This window comes from Echinops telfairi, unplaced genomic scaffold, assembly GCF_000313985.2.
Source record: "Echinops telfairi isolate 266 unplaced genomic scaffold, ASM31398v2 ScPeMD7_18;HRSCAF=68, whole genome shotgun sequence".
Lineage (NCBI taxonomy): Eukaryota > Metazoa > Chordata > Mammalia > Afrosoricida > Tenrecidae > Echinops > Echinops telfairi.
This window is the reverse complement of record NW_022103915.1, coordinates 98,551,596-98,568,777: the sequence shown is the minus strand read 5'-3', so window position 1 is coordinate 98,568,777 and position 17,182 is coordinate 98,551,596. Positions and strand designations below refer to the sequence as shown.

The following is a 17,182-nucleotide window of genomic DNA, read 5'->3' as shown; positions in this document are numbered from 1 at the left end:
CCTGTGTGCTCTGGTCAGATATATCCTTCTCCCGAAGCTGCAGATTCAGTGCCATCCTTTGAAATAAATTCTTCTCGGGGGAGGGTCCTCCACGTTCTTTCAGGTTAGTAAGGCTGGTCCGTTCTGCAATTTTTAATTTGAATTTTGTTCTACATTTTTAATCCATTCTAACTGGGACCTACTACTGCGATCCTGGTCAGCGTGGACGACAGTGGTCGTTGGGCACCCTTAAGTTCTGTTTCCGGTTAGAAGAGGCTATGGTGTTTGCAGGAGCTTTGGTGGTAGTGGTTATGTGTTGTCTGCTGCCCATCCATAAGGCAGGCGTGTTCAAAACCACCAGCTGCTTAGCAGGAGGAAGATGGGGCTTTCTAATTCCTGAAATTCAGAAACGTGCAGGGGCAGTTCTATCCTGCCCTAGAAGGTCACTATGAGTCGGCATGGCCTCGATGGCATGGCTCTTGTGGGCCATTGGACCTGGGGACTCATTACTTCTGCCTCTTCAGTTTTCTTTATTCTTCTTTGCACAGGAGAGAACAGACCAACAGTTGCTTCTTAAGGTCACTCACAACTTTTAAGACTCTGGATGCTACTCATCAGACTAAACAAAGAAACAAACAAATCATGAAACAAACTCATCACCATGGAGTTGATACTGCCCCTGCAGGTTTCCAAGACCAGCTCCTGACAGGAGTAGGAAGCCCCATCTTTCTCCAGCAGACAGGCTAACTGTTTTGAACCGTGGCTCTTACTGTTAGGAGCCCATCATGTCACTACTATATAATCAAGGCTCCTCTTACTCATCATACTAGGGCACAGAAAACTTCCTTTATGAACGTTTTGCCAATTGACCTAGATGTCCCCCAAGATGATGGTCCTTAACCTTCAAGTCCACTTGATTTCCATACTTTCTTCCTCTGAGTCTGGCTTGTTTGCTCCATTCCTTTCTACAGGTTACAAGTGTAGATGTATTCAACACTCCAGCAGGACAGGGCAGTGACGCCCTTGTAACTTGGGGATTATGCTGGGGAACATTATTGACAGTTACCATTCGTCACATACACACTGCGTTAGTTACCTAGTGCTGCTATGACAGAAATACCATAAATGGACTGTTTTAACAAACAAATGCATCAGGACACAAGTTTAGGGAGTCACTCTACGACAGCGGTTCTCAACCTATGGGTCACGACCCCTTTGGGGGGTCAAACGACCCTCTCACAGGGGTTGCCCGATTCATCACAGTAGCAAAATGACAGGGATGAAGTAGCAACGAAAATGATGCGATGGTTGGGGGGTCACCACCACATGAGGAACTGCATGAAAGGGCCGAGGCAGGAGGAAGGTGAACTGCTGCTCCAGGAAAAGGCTTTCTTCCTGGGGAAGGTCCTTGTTTCCTTTCAACGTCTGCAGCCCGACAGTCCTCGTCTTGGTGTCTGTCTTCCCCTGGGTCTCAGAGCAGGGACCCCAGGTTCGAAGGAGGTGCTCCAATCGGGGCTCTTTCATTGGTGGTACTGGGGTCCCTCTCTCTTAGCTTTTTCCTATCTTTTTATTGCTTGTAAGATAAAAGGTGATCCAGCCCACAGCCAGAGAAACTTCTTTTACTGGATGTGACTCAAATGAGGGCGTGGTGCCCCATCCTAATCCTGCCTGTTTAACCTACCAAACATAACCTAAGCTTCATTAGCATAATCAAATCATGCCTCATTCACACACACAAACCAGATTAATAACCCATTACAAATAATAATTACATTAGCTCATACCATGATGGGTGATTACATAATTGCTAAATCACATCTATGGTAGTTATGTAATCTGTGTCAATTTGAGACTATTAAGAGTGAAGAGGTGGAGTTTAACCTGTCAATTAGGTTCCAGCTTGATGACCTCTTGTGGAGGCTTGAAGGAGATAAATAGCTCACTGGTAGCCAACCTACACTCTGCTTCACAATCCTGTTGACAAGCCACATGGAGTTTGCTGATGGAGCTAGAGCCCTGGAGCTGGAGGAGCCCTGTGGAGACCCACACCAGTGCTGAGATGCTTCCACCACCACTGGATCCACAAGACTTTACACCCACTGGCCTGTGATCTTTCTGCATTCGGCGTCATTGCATGTGTTGTGTGAGTCTGAAGAGAAACTTATAGACTGGCATTAGACATATGGGCTAATATTGGACTTACGGACTTGATATGGCCTGGGCTGAGATGTTTCTCAATATGCAATTGCTCTTTTATATAAAAAGCTCTTTCTTATACACATATGAGTATCTCTGGATTTGTTTCTCTAGTCAACAAGGATTAACAGAATGATTTAACCAAGAACATACAGTTGTCCACACCATATCCGGTCAGTGTTTTTTAAATATCAGTGTCATAAATGACAAAGAAAGACAGAAAAACTGTTCTAGATCAAAGGAGACTAAGAGACATACAACTAAATTTAATACATGATCCTGGGCTGGATTGTGGACTAGAAAAAAACCATTGCTATAGAGAACATTTGTGGGCTGACAGATGAAATTGGTGTATGGACTGCACATTTTATAGTAATACTGCTTCAAAACATTTAAATTTCTTGATTTATTAAAATCTTTTATTTTAATAGAATGTCCTTATTTTAGGAAATACAAGCCAATATATAGAGAGACAAATGGTTTAAAACAATGCAAAACACATGAGTGTGAGCACGTGCAAATTATAGAAAGAATCCTTTATTCCATTCTTATAGCTTTTGTGTACGTTGGAAATTATTTCCAGATAAAAAGTTTAAAAGGAATATAAACTTGAATAATTGATTCCTGCCGTCAAGAAGTATGCTCACGCAAGAGATAAAACACATTCTCCACAGCATAGTAAATGCTATCACTTAGAGATGTCATGAGATGTTTCTTGTATGCGGGAGCTCTTGTTCACATGCTGCTCTCCTTGTGGTTAATATTCACTCGTGCTTCCCTAGTTCAAGGTCATGTCTAAGATACCCAGGTATAAACTGACCTAATGTACCGGGCACAAAGCTCTGGAAAGATAACTGGATTCTAATCTTAATTAGGTAGGAAGGTTTTTATCATGAGTGAATGAGCCAAACGAAGTCATGTAGAAGACAAATGGATGACAAAAGATAAAGGAAATTACTTCTAGTTATTTAATTCAACAAATATGTGCTAAGCTCTTATATAATTTGTTTAAAAATACAAAGTCCACATTGTCAAAATGTAGTGCCTCTTAATTGTTAACGAACAAAAACTACAACCCCTTTTAAATGAGGCCTAAAACGGATTTGAATTGCATGGCCACATACCTCAGTTTAATGTCTAACAACCTTAAGTAACCTTAGTGGAGAAAAGGCACAGTTTAAATGTGTGGTCTAGTATTAAGTGGCACCACCTACACAGTCTAGGTTTAACTCCTTCAGTCCCAGGAAGGAGTTAGCTTTTGCCAATGTCAACACGGCCCTAAACCAGCGTGGTTCTCAACGTTCCTAATGCTGCGACCTTTTAAAACATTTCCTCATGTTGTAGTGACGCCCCCAACCATAAAATTATTTTCACTGCTACTTCATAAATGTCATTTTGCTACTGTTATGAATCAGGCGATTACTGTGAAAGGGTCGTTTGACCTCCAAAGGGGTCCAAACCCAAGGTTGAGAACTGCTGATCTAAAGCCTGTTGCTTGATGCTATTTGATTCTGCCCTTAAGAATTTAGATTGTATATACAACACAGCTGTAGTCATCAAAGAATGCTGTGGAAGTATTAAAATGAAAATCAGTGCATAAAAATAAACTTTTAAAGAAATTCCCAATGAGGAGAGGTTTTCTAGATACTCCAAGGCTGCTCTGAGGAACTACAGAACTGGAGAGACTTTGAAACCACAGCACCATCACAGTATCAGTAAGGCACTCCTTAACTCTCTAAATCCCTCCTGGAACTCAGTAGGAACAGCGTCTGTGCAGGAATCCTGCAGTTGCTGCTTCAGATGATTTATGCATAATGAAAAGATGAACATCTCTTAACAGGACATATCCATTAGAACACACATTCAAGAAAGAAAACAAAGCTTTCTATTAAAGCTTACAATGGAGGCAAAGCCTATGGTATAGCACATCAACCCTGAAACAGTCATTCCCACTAATAGAATCTTGTTCTGACAAGTCTTCTTCTCATTGAAAGCAGGTACTCTCCTATTGTCTATTTTAGATGGGCTTATTTGCCAGGCTGCACTGACTTTTGGTTGAACACACACAATCACAGCACCTCTTACTCACTCTCTACACAGGCACAGAACTCTCGACAGACACATCTGCCCCGGGAGTATCCGTGAGGTGGACGCCGAAGGTAGGAGGAGTGCACTAGCAAAGGAGAGGTTTTTGAGAACTGTGAAAGTCAGAAAGGAGCCTTTCTGCCCTGCGTCTCAGAGGCACAACACGCAGGCTTGCCAGCTAAGGAAACCGCATTCCGTGTAATTATCTAAGGGATTGTCTTATGGAATGGACCAGTTGCCCTAATGCTTCCAGCAGCTACTCTCAGAATACAAACCATTTGATCGCAGGGTTAAAAATGGAGAGCTGCTATGGAAAGAAATGGGAAGAATCTACCTGGGAAAGGCTTCAAATCGGTCACTAGGCTCCCTTACTGAAGGTTCCTAAGGGAAGGCTACCAACCTACTGGGTATATATTCCTGTCCTGAGAGCTGTGCGGAAACTATCGCAAATGGACCCCAGTCCGCTTTCTTCAATTTGTTTCAAAAATATGAATGGACTGCTAAGACTCACCAGACATGTGAATAAATTAATAGCACAAAGAGATGATGAACAGAAATAGTGATAATTCAGAGAACTGAGGGTTCTGAAAAATTGATGAGTAACCCTACAGCCAGTTGAAAAGTTTTCACTCCTGTAAAACAAAACCAAGTTATTATGATAGAGCAGAGGTGAGAAGAAAAAAAAGTTCTGAGAAATTAAAAATATTATTATGGCCTGAAAACACTGATCCAAAAGGACTGAAAAAATAGAACAAACAGAAATGCCATATGGAATAAAGAAAGGACATCAGACAGTGTAAGGCATGACAAAATAATATTTATAAATTATCAAGGGCTTATGGGGGGCGGGGCAGACGGAAGAGGAAAAAGTGAGGAGCTGATACCAAGGGCTCAAGTAGAAAGCAAATGTTTTGAGAATGATGAGGGCAACACAATGGATGGATGTATGGATTTTGATAAGAGTTGTATGAGCCCCCAATAAAATTATTTAAAAATAAATTTTAAAAAAGAATAAAGAAAGGAGGAAATAAATGTAGTAACATAAGAAAACTTACCAATTAAAGAATTTGTTTTTAGACTATGAAGATTCATTTAGTGCTGAGAAGGAATAATGAAAAATAGAAATGTTTCCAGATAGAAACACATTTGTGAAATTTCAGAACACCAAGAGACTTTCAGAGAGAAAAAAAAGGTCATCTAAAAGAATAAGAAGCAGGTTGGAATCATGCTTTCACTTATGAAAACTCTTTGGCATAATCGGTACCACTGTCCGCTGTCTGTAGAGGAGGTGTGTTTCAGGATGTTAAAATCCCCTGTTCTCTGGGGAAAATAAGCAAGAAAATGAACTTCAACACTGATTTCTGAATTAGCAGTCTGTGTTTAAGCAAATAAATGGCTGTCCTATTCTGGCCACTCCTAAAAGTTAAGAGATAGTTTCTTTTTCTTTTTTTTTTTTAAAGGACAAGTAACCACTCAACCAACAAGCACTGATGACCAATAACTTCACTGCAGTTGAACTCTGTGAATGACTCAACAGCAATAAACAACAAATGCCCCTACAGTTAACATCATTAAATATCCAAGATGACTTTTTAAATCATTTTATTGGGGGCTCGTACAACTCTTATCACAGTCCATACATACATCCATTGTGTCAAGCACATGTGTACATTTGTTGCCATCATGATTCTCAAAACATTGGCCTTCTACTTGAGCCCTTAATATCGGCTGCTCATTTTCCCCCTCCCTCCCCACTCCCCCCTCCCTCCAAGAAGATTTTCAGCACAGTATTATCTCAGTAAATTGTTTAATGCAGGGGATCCTTTTTTAAAGTTAAGTCTCATCCAAGTGCAACATACATATGAAAAGTATCCAAAAGCATAATGAACTTTTACTAAGTGAGACTGCAGCTGGTACCCAGAAGCCCTCTTTGTGGTCCTCCTTTTTCTACCTGCTCCCTTACCTCAAAGGTAATCACCATCCTGATTTCTAACACCACAGAATCGATTAGATAAGAAGATATTTAAACAAACAAAACCTGGCTCTCATCTTGACCCGACCCATAAAGGACTCCATGGCCTTTTCTGACTGACCAATTCAAACAGCAATGGCTGAAACAATTCACCTCAAATAATACCATCTGAAGGAAGTGAGGTTTGTGAGGCTATGGTACACATTTATATTCTATAAAATACCAGTTGGAAGACATGGTTCATGCAAAAGAAATCCCACAGGTAAACAGCAAGTCAATTTGGCAAATACGGTTTACACAACAGTATTTTTGAATCTTGAGGATTCATAATTTATCCGGCTTATTAAAACTGTGTTGCAATTCAGTGTTAAAGGAGCCTTTCTTAACTTTTTGCACAAATTACTGAGTCAATAAACTTTTTTCTTCTTTAAACAAACAAAGAAACAAAAAACCTTTTGATAAATTAAGAATGAAACTGGTGTTCCATAAAACATACGTTGGGGTGAATCTCAAAGACTTCACAAAGCTCCGCTTTTAACCAAAGCTTTCCAGTTCTGCTGTCCGTCCTCCTGGGTCTACGAAGGCCATGGACAGCATATGACAGGCATCTTGGAACAGAAAGTGAAATAAAAGTATTTCTTCGAATAACACTCGATCCTTCATCAGAAGATGGGGCCTGTGTGGAGGTCACTTGTATTCAGAAGTTGAAACCCCTGATAGGTTCTGGTTCTGGTTCTAGAAAAGTCAGGACCGGCCTGGAACAGAGTTTAACAATAAAGGCCGAAGAGGGCTGAACTGTCAAATTGCTACAGAAGAATGAGAGTTCTCACCAGGTAATCTAGGGGCTGAGGTGGTTTGGTGGAAAAATCTTCACCTTCCATATGGGAAACAGTTCAATTCTTGGCCAAGGCACTTTATGCTAACATTGAAAAACAAATCCTATAGTCTAAATGGGACAATCTGGTAGTAGACACTTAGTGTGCTATGATGCTGAACAGGTTTCTACAGAGCTTCCAGAGGAAGACAAACTAGCAAGAAAGCCTGGTGATTTACTTCTGAAAGTCATCCAGTGAAAACCCTATGGTTGACAATGGTTCAGTCTGCTACCACGCACAGCAGGGCAGTGTTTTCTTTCATTGAGCATGGGGTCACCATGAGTGGATGGTCTATTCAATAGCAGCTAACAACAAGAATGAACCTCTAAGGCAGGAGAGAGTAGAGGGGGTGAGTGGGGAAGGTCAGGGAGAGGCAGCACAGACAGTGAGAAGTACCAGATTGTGAGCGGACCTGTCAAAATGGTTTACATAAAGTAACAGTTGTTTGCTATGGGATGTAATTTCTTCTAGAACTCAAGGTGACCTGGGGCTTCTCTCAGGTTTTACTCTACATTATGATGGAGAGAAAATGTGCTTTTAAAATCCAGGGCTAAAATAAATAAATGAATAAATAAATAAATAAACCCAGGACTTTATAAAGCTGAGTTAGAAAGTCCATTAGAGCCAGGTGACTATGAAGTAAAAATTAATCCATCACTTCCTACTACCACCTCCTTCAAGAATATTCAAAAATCAGTACAGAGATCAGTGCCTGACATATCGTAGGCACTAAATGATTATCTTCCAAACCAACACTTACTGGCTTTGCACAGAATGTGAAGTGAGGCTGAAGGGCTGAGTCGATCTTACCTGTCCATTCATGGGTAGGACAACACTAGGTCACCCCTGCAACTGATGCGCCAGCTACAAGAAGGAAAAAGCTCCTCTGCAAAAGCTTTCCCATCGCTTTCCAGCACACTGTGAGATTCGTCTCAACACACACAATCACCTACTTTCTGCAAAGGAGAAAAGTGCTGAAACGAATGTGAATTTTATATATTTCCTTAGTGATTAAATCTGGATTTATCGGGAAGACTTAGTTCCAACTTCAAAGGAAGTATTAAACTATTGAAGTGGAATGGGAAAAAAACAAAATTTTTAGTCTGATTATTTTTCAAGTAAAAAGTCATATAGTTTTAAAAGTCCTTACTGTGGTTGGTTTTGCACATGATAGACATTTTGCAATCACTGACTGTCAGGGCTGTGCGGGATAACCTGGGTTGCCTTTGGGTCTCCAATCCACACTGCCCCTCATTCACAGTGATAGGATTTTTTGTTCTGATGATGCCTGATACCCGATCCCTTCGACACCTCGTGATCGCACACGCTGGTGTACTTCTTCCATGTGGGCTTTGTTGCTTCTAAGCTAGATGGCTGCTTGTTTACCTTCAAGCCTTTAAGACCCCAGACGCTTTATCTTTTGATAGCCGGGCACCATCAGCTTTCTTCACCACATTTACTTATACACCTGTTTAGTCTTAAGCATCATGGAATGCCAGTTTAATAGAACAAAGTGTTCTTGCATTGAGGGAGTACTTGAGTGGAGGCCCAATGTCCATCTGCTACCTTAATATTAAATCTATATATACATGCACATAGATCTTTTTCCCCATCCTCATATATAAATGTTTACATATGCACATGCCTTTATTTAGACATCTATAAATGCCCTTTACCTCCTAGCTCTTTCCTCTATTTCCTTTTACTTTCCTCTTGTCCTACTATCATGTTCAGCCTTCATTAGGGTTTCGGTAATTCCTCTCAGTTACATTACCCTTGGTCACGCCCTACCAGGCCTCCTACACCCTCCCAATTTAGATAACTTGTGGTTCCCTAGTTCCTGGGTTTGTTAACACCACTACGTTTCCCCTCACATCCCCCTCTCCCAAGCCCCCACCCCATCCCACCCCCGGCCAACTGTCGGTCCTGTTGTTTTCTCCTCCAGATTGTTCATCCAGCCTATCTTATTTAGACAGACCTGCAGAGATAGTAACATACACAAAAACAAGACAGAGCAAAGCCAAGCACAAAATAAAACAACAACAAGAAACCAATGAAAAAAAATATATCGCAGCAACAAGAAAGAAAAGCTTGTAGTTAGTTCAAGGACAGTTTGTTGGCCTTTAGGAGTGTTTTCTAGTTGAGTCTGTTGGGGCACCAAGCCCTGGCCCCAAAGTCTATTTTTGGTATTCCCTGGGGACTTCGTTGCTCTGCTCCCCTTGCTGTTCTATTCCATGCCCTTAGTGATTTGCCTCGGTGTGGTGGCATCACACTGGAATTCCCTCACTGTGTGTCAGTGAGGGATGTCATGTCTCATAGTGGGGCCGGCCATGTGGTCTTCTCTGTGGATTGGCTGCTCTGAGTGGGAATATCGTCCTCAAAGCTTGGCGGGCCTGGATATGCTCCACTCTCTCTTCCTCCCCCTTCATCTGCTCCCGTGTGCTCTGATCAGACATGTCCCTCTCCCGGAGCTGCAGATTCATTGCTGTCCTCTGAAATATATTTCTTCTGGGGGGAGGAGCAGCTGTCCACGCAGTTGGGCTCCTTTTATTTCTTAACCCAGTTCTCAATCTTAGAGTATTATTCCTAAGCCTTTGGACCCTTATTTATTTTGTTGTTGTTGAACATATAAACATAACAAACACCAGAACTTCTGAGCTAGACCCTTATTTATTTTGTTGTTGAACATATAAACAGCATAACAAGCACCAGAACTTAATCCATTAACCTTGGATTAAGACTTTTTAACCAAATAATTGTTCAGTTTAACTAATAAAATACATCTTCTTGAACATGAGGCTTTGTGGTTAAGACTAGTCAAGTGCAGTGGAGAGGGGGGTAGACAAATAGATCGACCAGTAATTGACTATAAGCAATCGTTGTGAGATCTCACTACTTTTGGAGCAGCCGAGCATGAGGCTTTTAAAAGAACTATATGGGATCAAAATGACTTCAATAACTTGAAAGATTAGATATACTTAGGGGGCAGTGAAGCTAAGTTAATGGGGGAGGAACACATCAGGAAAGGAGGGTAGGAATGATTCTAAAACTCTAAGAATGTAATCAATGTCACTACAATTGTTAAGTCTGTGTGCCAATTTGGCTGAGCCAAAGTTCACAGTGGTTTGTTTGGTGGGTAAGACGGAGTTATCTCCCATGAGATCTGCTATAAGCAAGCAAAATCATGGAAAGGAAGTTTCCTTTGAGATGTGGTGTGCTTCCAATATATGTGAATATTCTGAAAAAGACTGTTTGCTTTTAGGTGGGTGTGTATCTTTCATTTGGCTTGTCATCTGACCTCTGGTTCTTTGGACTTGACCCAGTGACCTGTCTTATTGCCTGCCAATCTTAGGAGTCATCAGCAGTCTACCAGTGTACCTGCCAACCTTAGATTCATTTATCACAGAAGCCTGTCATCTGACTTGCTGACTGTGGGTTCATTAACCTCTACAGCTATGTAAGTCAGAAGCCACCAGCCTGACATCTGACCCACAGTCTTACAAATTACCAGCTTCTACAACTGTGTGAACTATTTCTTTGGGATAATTCTTTCTGTATGTATATACTGTGATAGGTAGGTTTATTGTGCCAACTTAGCCAATAAGAACATGTGGGATTAATAAGGTTTAATTGGAGGGCGAAGCGATAAATGGCTCAGGGAGGCCCACCTCTCTCTCTCTTGCTCTCTGGTGATCAGACCAGTGGGCAGCTGCCTTAGCTAGTTCTGTCTCAACTTTCAAGTGACACTACGTGGGACACCCAACCCATAACGGAAGGGATAACGGAAGGGTCAAGGGGAGGAGACGAGTCAGTCAGGGTGCAGTGTAGCAACGATGAAACATACAACTTTCCTCTAGTTCCTAAATGCTTCCTCCCCACCCACTATCATGATCCCAAATCTACCTTACAAATATGGCTAGACCAGAGGATGTACACTGGTACAGACAGAAACTGGAAACACAGGGAATCCAGGACAGATGATCCCTTCAGGACCAGTGGTACAAGTTGCGATGCTGGGAGGGTGGAGGGAGGGTGGGGTCAAGAGGGGGAACAGATTACAAGGATCTACATATAACGTCCTCCCTGGGGGATGGACAACAGAAAAGTGGGTGAAGGGAGACGTTGGACAGTATAAGATATAACAAAATAATAATTTATAAATTATCAAGGGTTCAAGAGGGAGAGGGAAACAGGGAGGGAGGGGAAAAAATGAAGAGCTGAAGCCAGGGGCTTAAGTGGAGAGCAAATGTTTTGAGAATGATGAGGGAAATGTGCTTTACACAATTGATGTATGTATGGATTGTGATGAGTTGTATGAGCCCCTAATAAAATGATTTAAAAAAAAAGAAATAAGAGGAGCAAGGGCCAAAAATGAAAAATCTTTGACTTCCTGGATTGTTATGAATGAATCTCATAAAAGCCAATGTGGGGGTGGGGGGGAATGGGAGGGGGGAAAAGAGGAGCTGATACCAAGGGCTCAAACAGAAATTAAATGTTTAGAAAATAATGATGGCAACATATGTACAAATACAGTTGATACACCTGCTGTATGGATTGTTGTAAGAGCCCCCAATAAAATGATCTCTAAAAAAATGGGAAAGTACTGTGGTAAACAGTAAGCAGAGAGAGCTGAAACTACTCACAGCCGTGCTTATTAAATTGCCTTGTGGATACCAAGGGCTCAAGTTGAAAGAAAATGTTTTGAAAATGATGATGGCACCATATGTACAAATATGTTTGACACAATGGATGTATGTATGGATTGTGGTAAGAGCTGTACAAGCCCCCAATAAAATGATTAAAAAACAAGAAAAGAAAAAATGTTAGGTAGCCAGAACAGGGACCAGAGTCTCCACAGAGCATGCTCCAAATTCAGGCTCCAAGCCAGGAGGGGCGGTACACCTGGGTGGGCCCCAATCTAGGCTAGGTGGGTCAGCCAATGGGGTGAACCAGTACTGTCGACCACACCTCCCAGCAGAAGGCCCCACAAGGCTAGAACTTTGAGATCATAGATAGCCCTCTTTTCCAGCTGCTCCTCCATGGTCCTCGCGGCTGGGCTGTGGTCCTGCGGGCTGTGGTCCTGCACGCTGGGCCTCCGTCTCTCTCTCTGGCCTGTGTTCAGTTTACTATAACGCCTGAAACGGCTTCTGTCCTTTATAAAAACCCACTTGGATCACAAACCAGGCATCAGCGTGAATTCTTTCTCAGGTGAAGTCAAGGACCGAGGATTTCTCACCCAAGGAATCTAACAAAATCAGTTCTTGCCTTCTGTGTGTTGGATGCCTGTGCTGTTTGTTTTGGGGATAAAGGTGGCCATGGAGACATGGCCAGAGTTTCTGTGCAGAAAGTAAAGAGATGCACTGCCTACCTGAGAGTCCCGTTCTCTCCTTTGTCCAGGCTGGTGAATCGACTGTAGAGGCGGGTGATCTGACTGTGCGAAACTAAAGAACAGAAAGTTAGTCCCAGGTGAGGAAGTAGCCCCCCACCACCCTCAAACAGAATTCTAATGGGGCCCTTCAGAAGCAAGGTCCCTTTCTGGCCACAGCCCACCATGAAATGCTTCAGAAAGATAAAATGGGGGGGGGGGGGCGGAGGAAGGAAGATAAAATGGAGGAACGAACCACCTCTACCACGTCTGTTGGGTCTCTTTTCTGGGATTACATGAGTCCACATTGTTCCCAGTAAAGGAACTGGTTCCAAGGCCACAAATGAGGGAATCTGTAAAATGGCCATCTTGTCATCCCATGAAAAGAGCCTTGGTTTTGTGTTGGGCTAACTACAAGGTCAGCAGTTTGAACCCACCAGCCACGATGAGCCCGGAAGAGACCCCATTTCAAATATAACTTAAAGAGAGCATTTATTAAGTCTTAAAAGCCACAAAGACAGAACATCATCCAGATGAGGGAGGCCACAACAGGAAGTAGAACGGCATCCAAAGGTTTCTTGAGATAGCAAGCTTGACAAAGGGCAAAAGAAACTATCACAAAAGCACGATTGGTGGCGGATCAACACATCAGTGACAGGTGGGACTACAGAAGTACGAGCGAGGCCATGATTGAGAAATGTACATCTTCGGATAGAAGGGCTTACAAGATTGGTCCAGGGCCTTCAGACCAAGGCAGTTAGGGGGAAAATGACAGGGCATGACTCATGACCCCGAGATCCCTTGTACCACCCCCAGTACAGTGTCCTCCATCATGGATACACCTGGGCAAGGCCCTAAAAGAAAGACTGTCCTCCCAGGGATGGGCTAGAGAGAGGTGAGGGCAATCTGCTCTCCAAGGCAGTCTGTGAGGGCAAGATCATCCACATCCTTGGTTACTGACTAGAAAGCATGCAATCCCAGTAAGGACTCTGCAAATGGATTTGGGGCTGTCACCACAATCTTTATCCTTCTGCAAACCAGGGTGCTCAAAATTTAACCTCTAATTCAGGCTTTTTGCCCCATAAAGATTTACAACCTTGGAAACCCAAAGAAGCAGATCTGCTGAGCCCTACAGAAAGTCCTTAGGAGTCAGGATCCACCACTGTGGCAATGGGGTTTGGGTTAGTCATTCGCTGCTGTCTGTGAGACAGTTAGTTTGCTCCTCATCTTAAAGTCTGTAATCTCAGGCACAAACCGACCAGTTAAAATAAAACAGTAACTAGAGACAGACAATACAACTTTGAAAAAGGAAAAGTAAAAAAGGGGGGGAGGGGGGTGTAATTCCTGAGAATTAATTTAATCTCCAGGCAGACTGGGTGGGGGTGGGGGTGTCAAAAAAACCAAACTCACTGCCATGTAATTTATACCTACTCACAAGGCCAGGGACCCTGTAGGACAAGTAGAACTGGCCCTGCGAGTTTCCAAGACTGCTAATGGGAGTAGAAAGCCCCATATTTCTCCCAAAGAAGAGCCTATGGTTTTGAACTGCTGACCTTGGAGTTAGCAGCACAACACTTAACTCCTACTATGTCATCAGGGCTTCTAGGTTGGAGTTGGTGGGGGGAAGGCATAGTTATCAAAGAAGAAAAGACAACAGGCAAATAGGGTGGGGCAAGTGTGGACTCGGTCTTTGGACAACCTTTAGGGGTTTAAATGGGTGGCTGAAGGCGTTCTGAAAGCTGCTCCCCTCCCCCCATTCCCCAGCTCCTGAGGCAAAACCCTGATGGCAGCCTTAAGAACAAGGGAACAAAGTCAGCAGGGAAGCAGGCGAAGGGCACGAAGCTGGGTTCAGCTAGGTGTGGCTGTGCACTCTTCAGCATTAGGTTTCACAGGCTACGCTGGACTCTGTTCAGGTCTAGCTCTCCTCCAAGATCAGAGGGCGGAGAAGGTGGCAGAAGCGCTTTTCTTCTTATTGAGGGCAGAAGCAGGAGGGATCTTGCCGCTAGGGAAGAAGCTGTGAACCCTGTCACCAACTAGGTGGGCATGTACATGCAGCTCAGTGTAAAACGCGTAGTCTCGTGAGGATCAGACAGACTGGTTTGATTTGAGGTTTATTAAAACCAACCCAAACTCATTGAGTCATTGAGTCGACTGAAACTCATAGCAACCCTATAAAGGGTTTCTGAGTGTAAATCTTTATGGAAGCAGATAGCCTCATCTTTTTCTCAAAGAGTGGGTGGAGGGTTTGAACCACCACCCTGCAGTTAGCCACACAACACTTAAACCCACTATGTCATCAGGGCTAACAGAGCTGATGAAGGTACAGTGCTTGTGATCATTGGTCTCTATCTAACAAAGAACTGAGTCCGGAACGCAGGACATAGAAGGTGTGACTCATCCCTCCACAAACAACTCCCTCCTTGGCTGTGGAACGAGAATTGGATGGTGCTCAGCTATCACATTTGAACAATTTAACCAAAGATTCTATAGGAGAATCTATAGGGGGGGCGGGGAAATGCAAGCGGAGTTTAAAATTCTCATAGACAACGGACTTCCTGGAGTCATGAATGTAGGAAGAACCCCTGAAACTACTGCCCAGAGATAATTTTTAAAACGGACACCAAAAGCATTCCCAAAGTCATCTTAAAATCAAAGAACAGTTTAGCTTGAGTAGTAAAGAAGGTCTGCCTTGAGCATGATACTCTTTTAAGACCCAGTTACAGGGGACCAAAGTGACCACAACTCCAAAGACGAGATTAGAGCCTTCGGGGCCCTAGAGGCTACTTTAATGGGAACAACTCAGAAGAGGAGGGTGAGAACTACCCCAAAAGGGGTCACATTAGAAGGTCTTGGGCAGAGAGGGAGGAAATGTGGCACAGAACTCAAACCATTACACAGACCAGGCTTCCTGGTCACCCAGGCTGGTGGGAGCCCTGAGATGATGGTCCTCATCATTCGGATCGGAACTAAAGCACCTCCACATTAGGATAATCAACCGTTTAAGCTCAAAGGGCAGCACTTACCCAAGGGCAAAGTTTAAAGGGTTAGGACAGATAAACTCAAAAGCCACACTCGCTACAAGTCCATGCTAACTCAGAGCAGCCCTATAGGACAGGTAGAACTGCCCCTGTGAGTGTCTGAGATACAACTCTTTATGGAAGTAGAAAGCTCAGTCGCTCTCGCATGGAGTGGCTGCTGGTTTTGAACTGCTGACTTTGCAGTTAATAGCCCAGTGCATAACTACGAAGCAAGCAGGGCTCCTAAGGAAAGATGGGGAGAGGGAAACAGGAACAGAAGGAGGAACTGAAATAAATGAGGGTGCATTGAGGGGATTGCAAGGGATGAGCTGAATCAGAATGTGTCACAAACTGTTGAATGGGAAACTATGATCTGCTCTGCATACCGTCACCCAATTCCCAATCAAAAGTCAAAACAAGAGAAGGACGGTGAGAATGCCTATACACAATTCAAAGGATGTCACAAAGTCACTAAATGGCACGCGTAAAAACTGTTTAATTGGTGTATGTATTATTGTGTATAGTTTCAACCGCAAAATAAAATTCAAAAGAAGAAAAAACACCATTGTTTGATGTGTATGGCACATGGTAAGCACCCCAGGCTGGTTATCACTGTCATTGCCACTACTACATCAGGGGCCTGAAGGCACAGTTTCACTGCTACACTGATTAAATCTTCACTTTCCTATGGACTCTGGCAGTCACACCAATTTCCTTAGGAACCCAGCCACTTTACCCTGGCCCTGGCTCTGGTCTCCAGCCTCCAAGGCCATTCTAAAATTCCCTTTAATTTAACAAAAAATAAGTAAGCAGTTAAAGGATTACTAAGTTTCCCAAAGGGTATTTTGAAAAAAGAAAGAACACTTTTATTCACAATCCCAACACTGTTGCCTTCATTTCTTCATATATCAGTCATTTGCTGCTTGTTCGTTTTCTTCCTTTAATCATTTTATTGGGGGCTCATACAGCTCTTATCACAATCCATCCATGGTATCAAGCAATTATCAGTCATTTGTATGCCCACATAGTTAGTTGCAATACGGAGCCCCGGTAGTGGAGTGGGTTAGGAGTTGGCCTGCCAAAGTCAAGGTACCCACTTCACAATCCCACGAGGCTGTCTGCTCCCACAAAGACTGATAATCACAGAACCCGAAAGGGGCAGTTCTACTCTCTCTTACAGGGTCTCTCACTATGAGGTGGGATTGATTCGATGCCAGGGGGTTTACAGTTACTAGTAGTTTACTCTTTGCTTATTAATACATAGCTTTTTGATACTGCTTTGGGGATTTTCTAATTATTTTCAATGACTGAGTAATACTCAATCCACTGAGTAAATTCTAGTGCATTATATTTCTGATCACTTTAAAGGAAGACATCACACACACAAAAAGACATCACATCTTCTTAGACTTTTTTTTTCTGACTTGAGAAAATAATCCATGCTCATGATACGGTAAAAATACAAAGAGTAGACAATGAAATGTCTCCCCAACACCCAGGTCTTTATTGGCCCTGCCAGAGGCAAACGTTCTGTCAGTTTCTTATGTCCTTTAGGAAATCTCCTGTGTGACTATCTAAGTATGTGCAGTGATTTACTGTAAGAAATGTTATCAACCGAAAAGTGGATGAAGGGAGAAGTCGGACAGGGCAAGATATGACAAAATACCCATTTATAAACTATCAAGGGCTCATG

General features: G+C 42.9%; 1 protein-coding gene across 1 annotated transcript in view; it reads right to left on the bottom strand.

The window, feature by feature from the left end:
* The window catches only part of CHP1 (calcineurin like EF-hand protein 1), a 47,887-nt gene that overhangs the window by 23,387 nt on the left and 7,318 nt on the right, over nucleotides 1-17,182 (bottom strand). Inside the window, exon 2 of the mRNA XM_004712723.2 lies at nucleotides 12,476-12,548. Coding sequence (XP_004712780.1) covers nucleotides 12,476-12,548 — 73 coding nt within the window. The remainder of the gene's footprint in view (nucleotides 1-12,475; nucleotides 12,549-17,182) is intronic.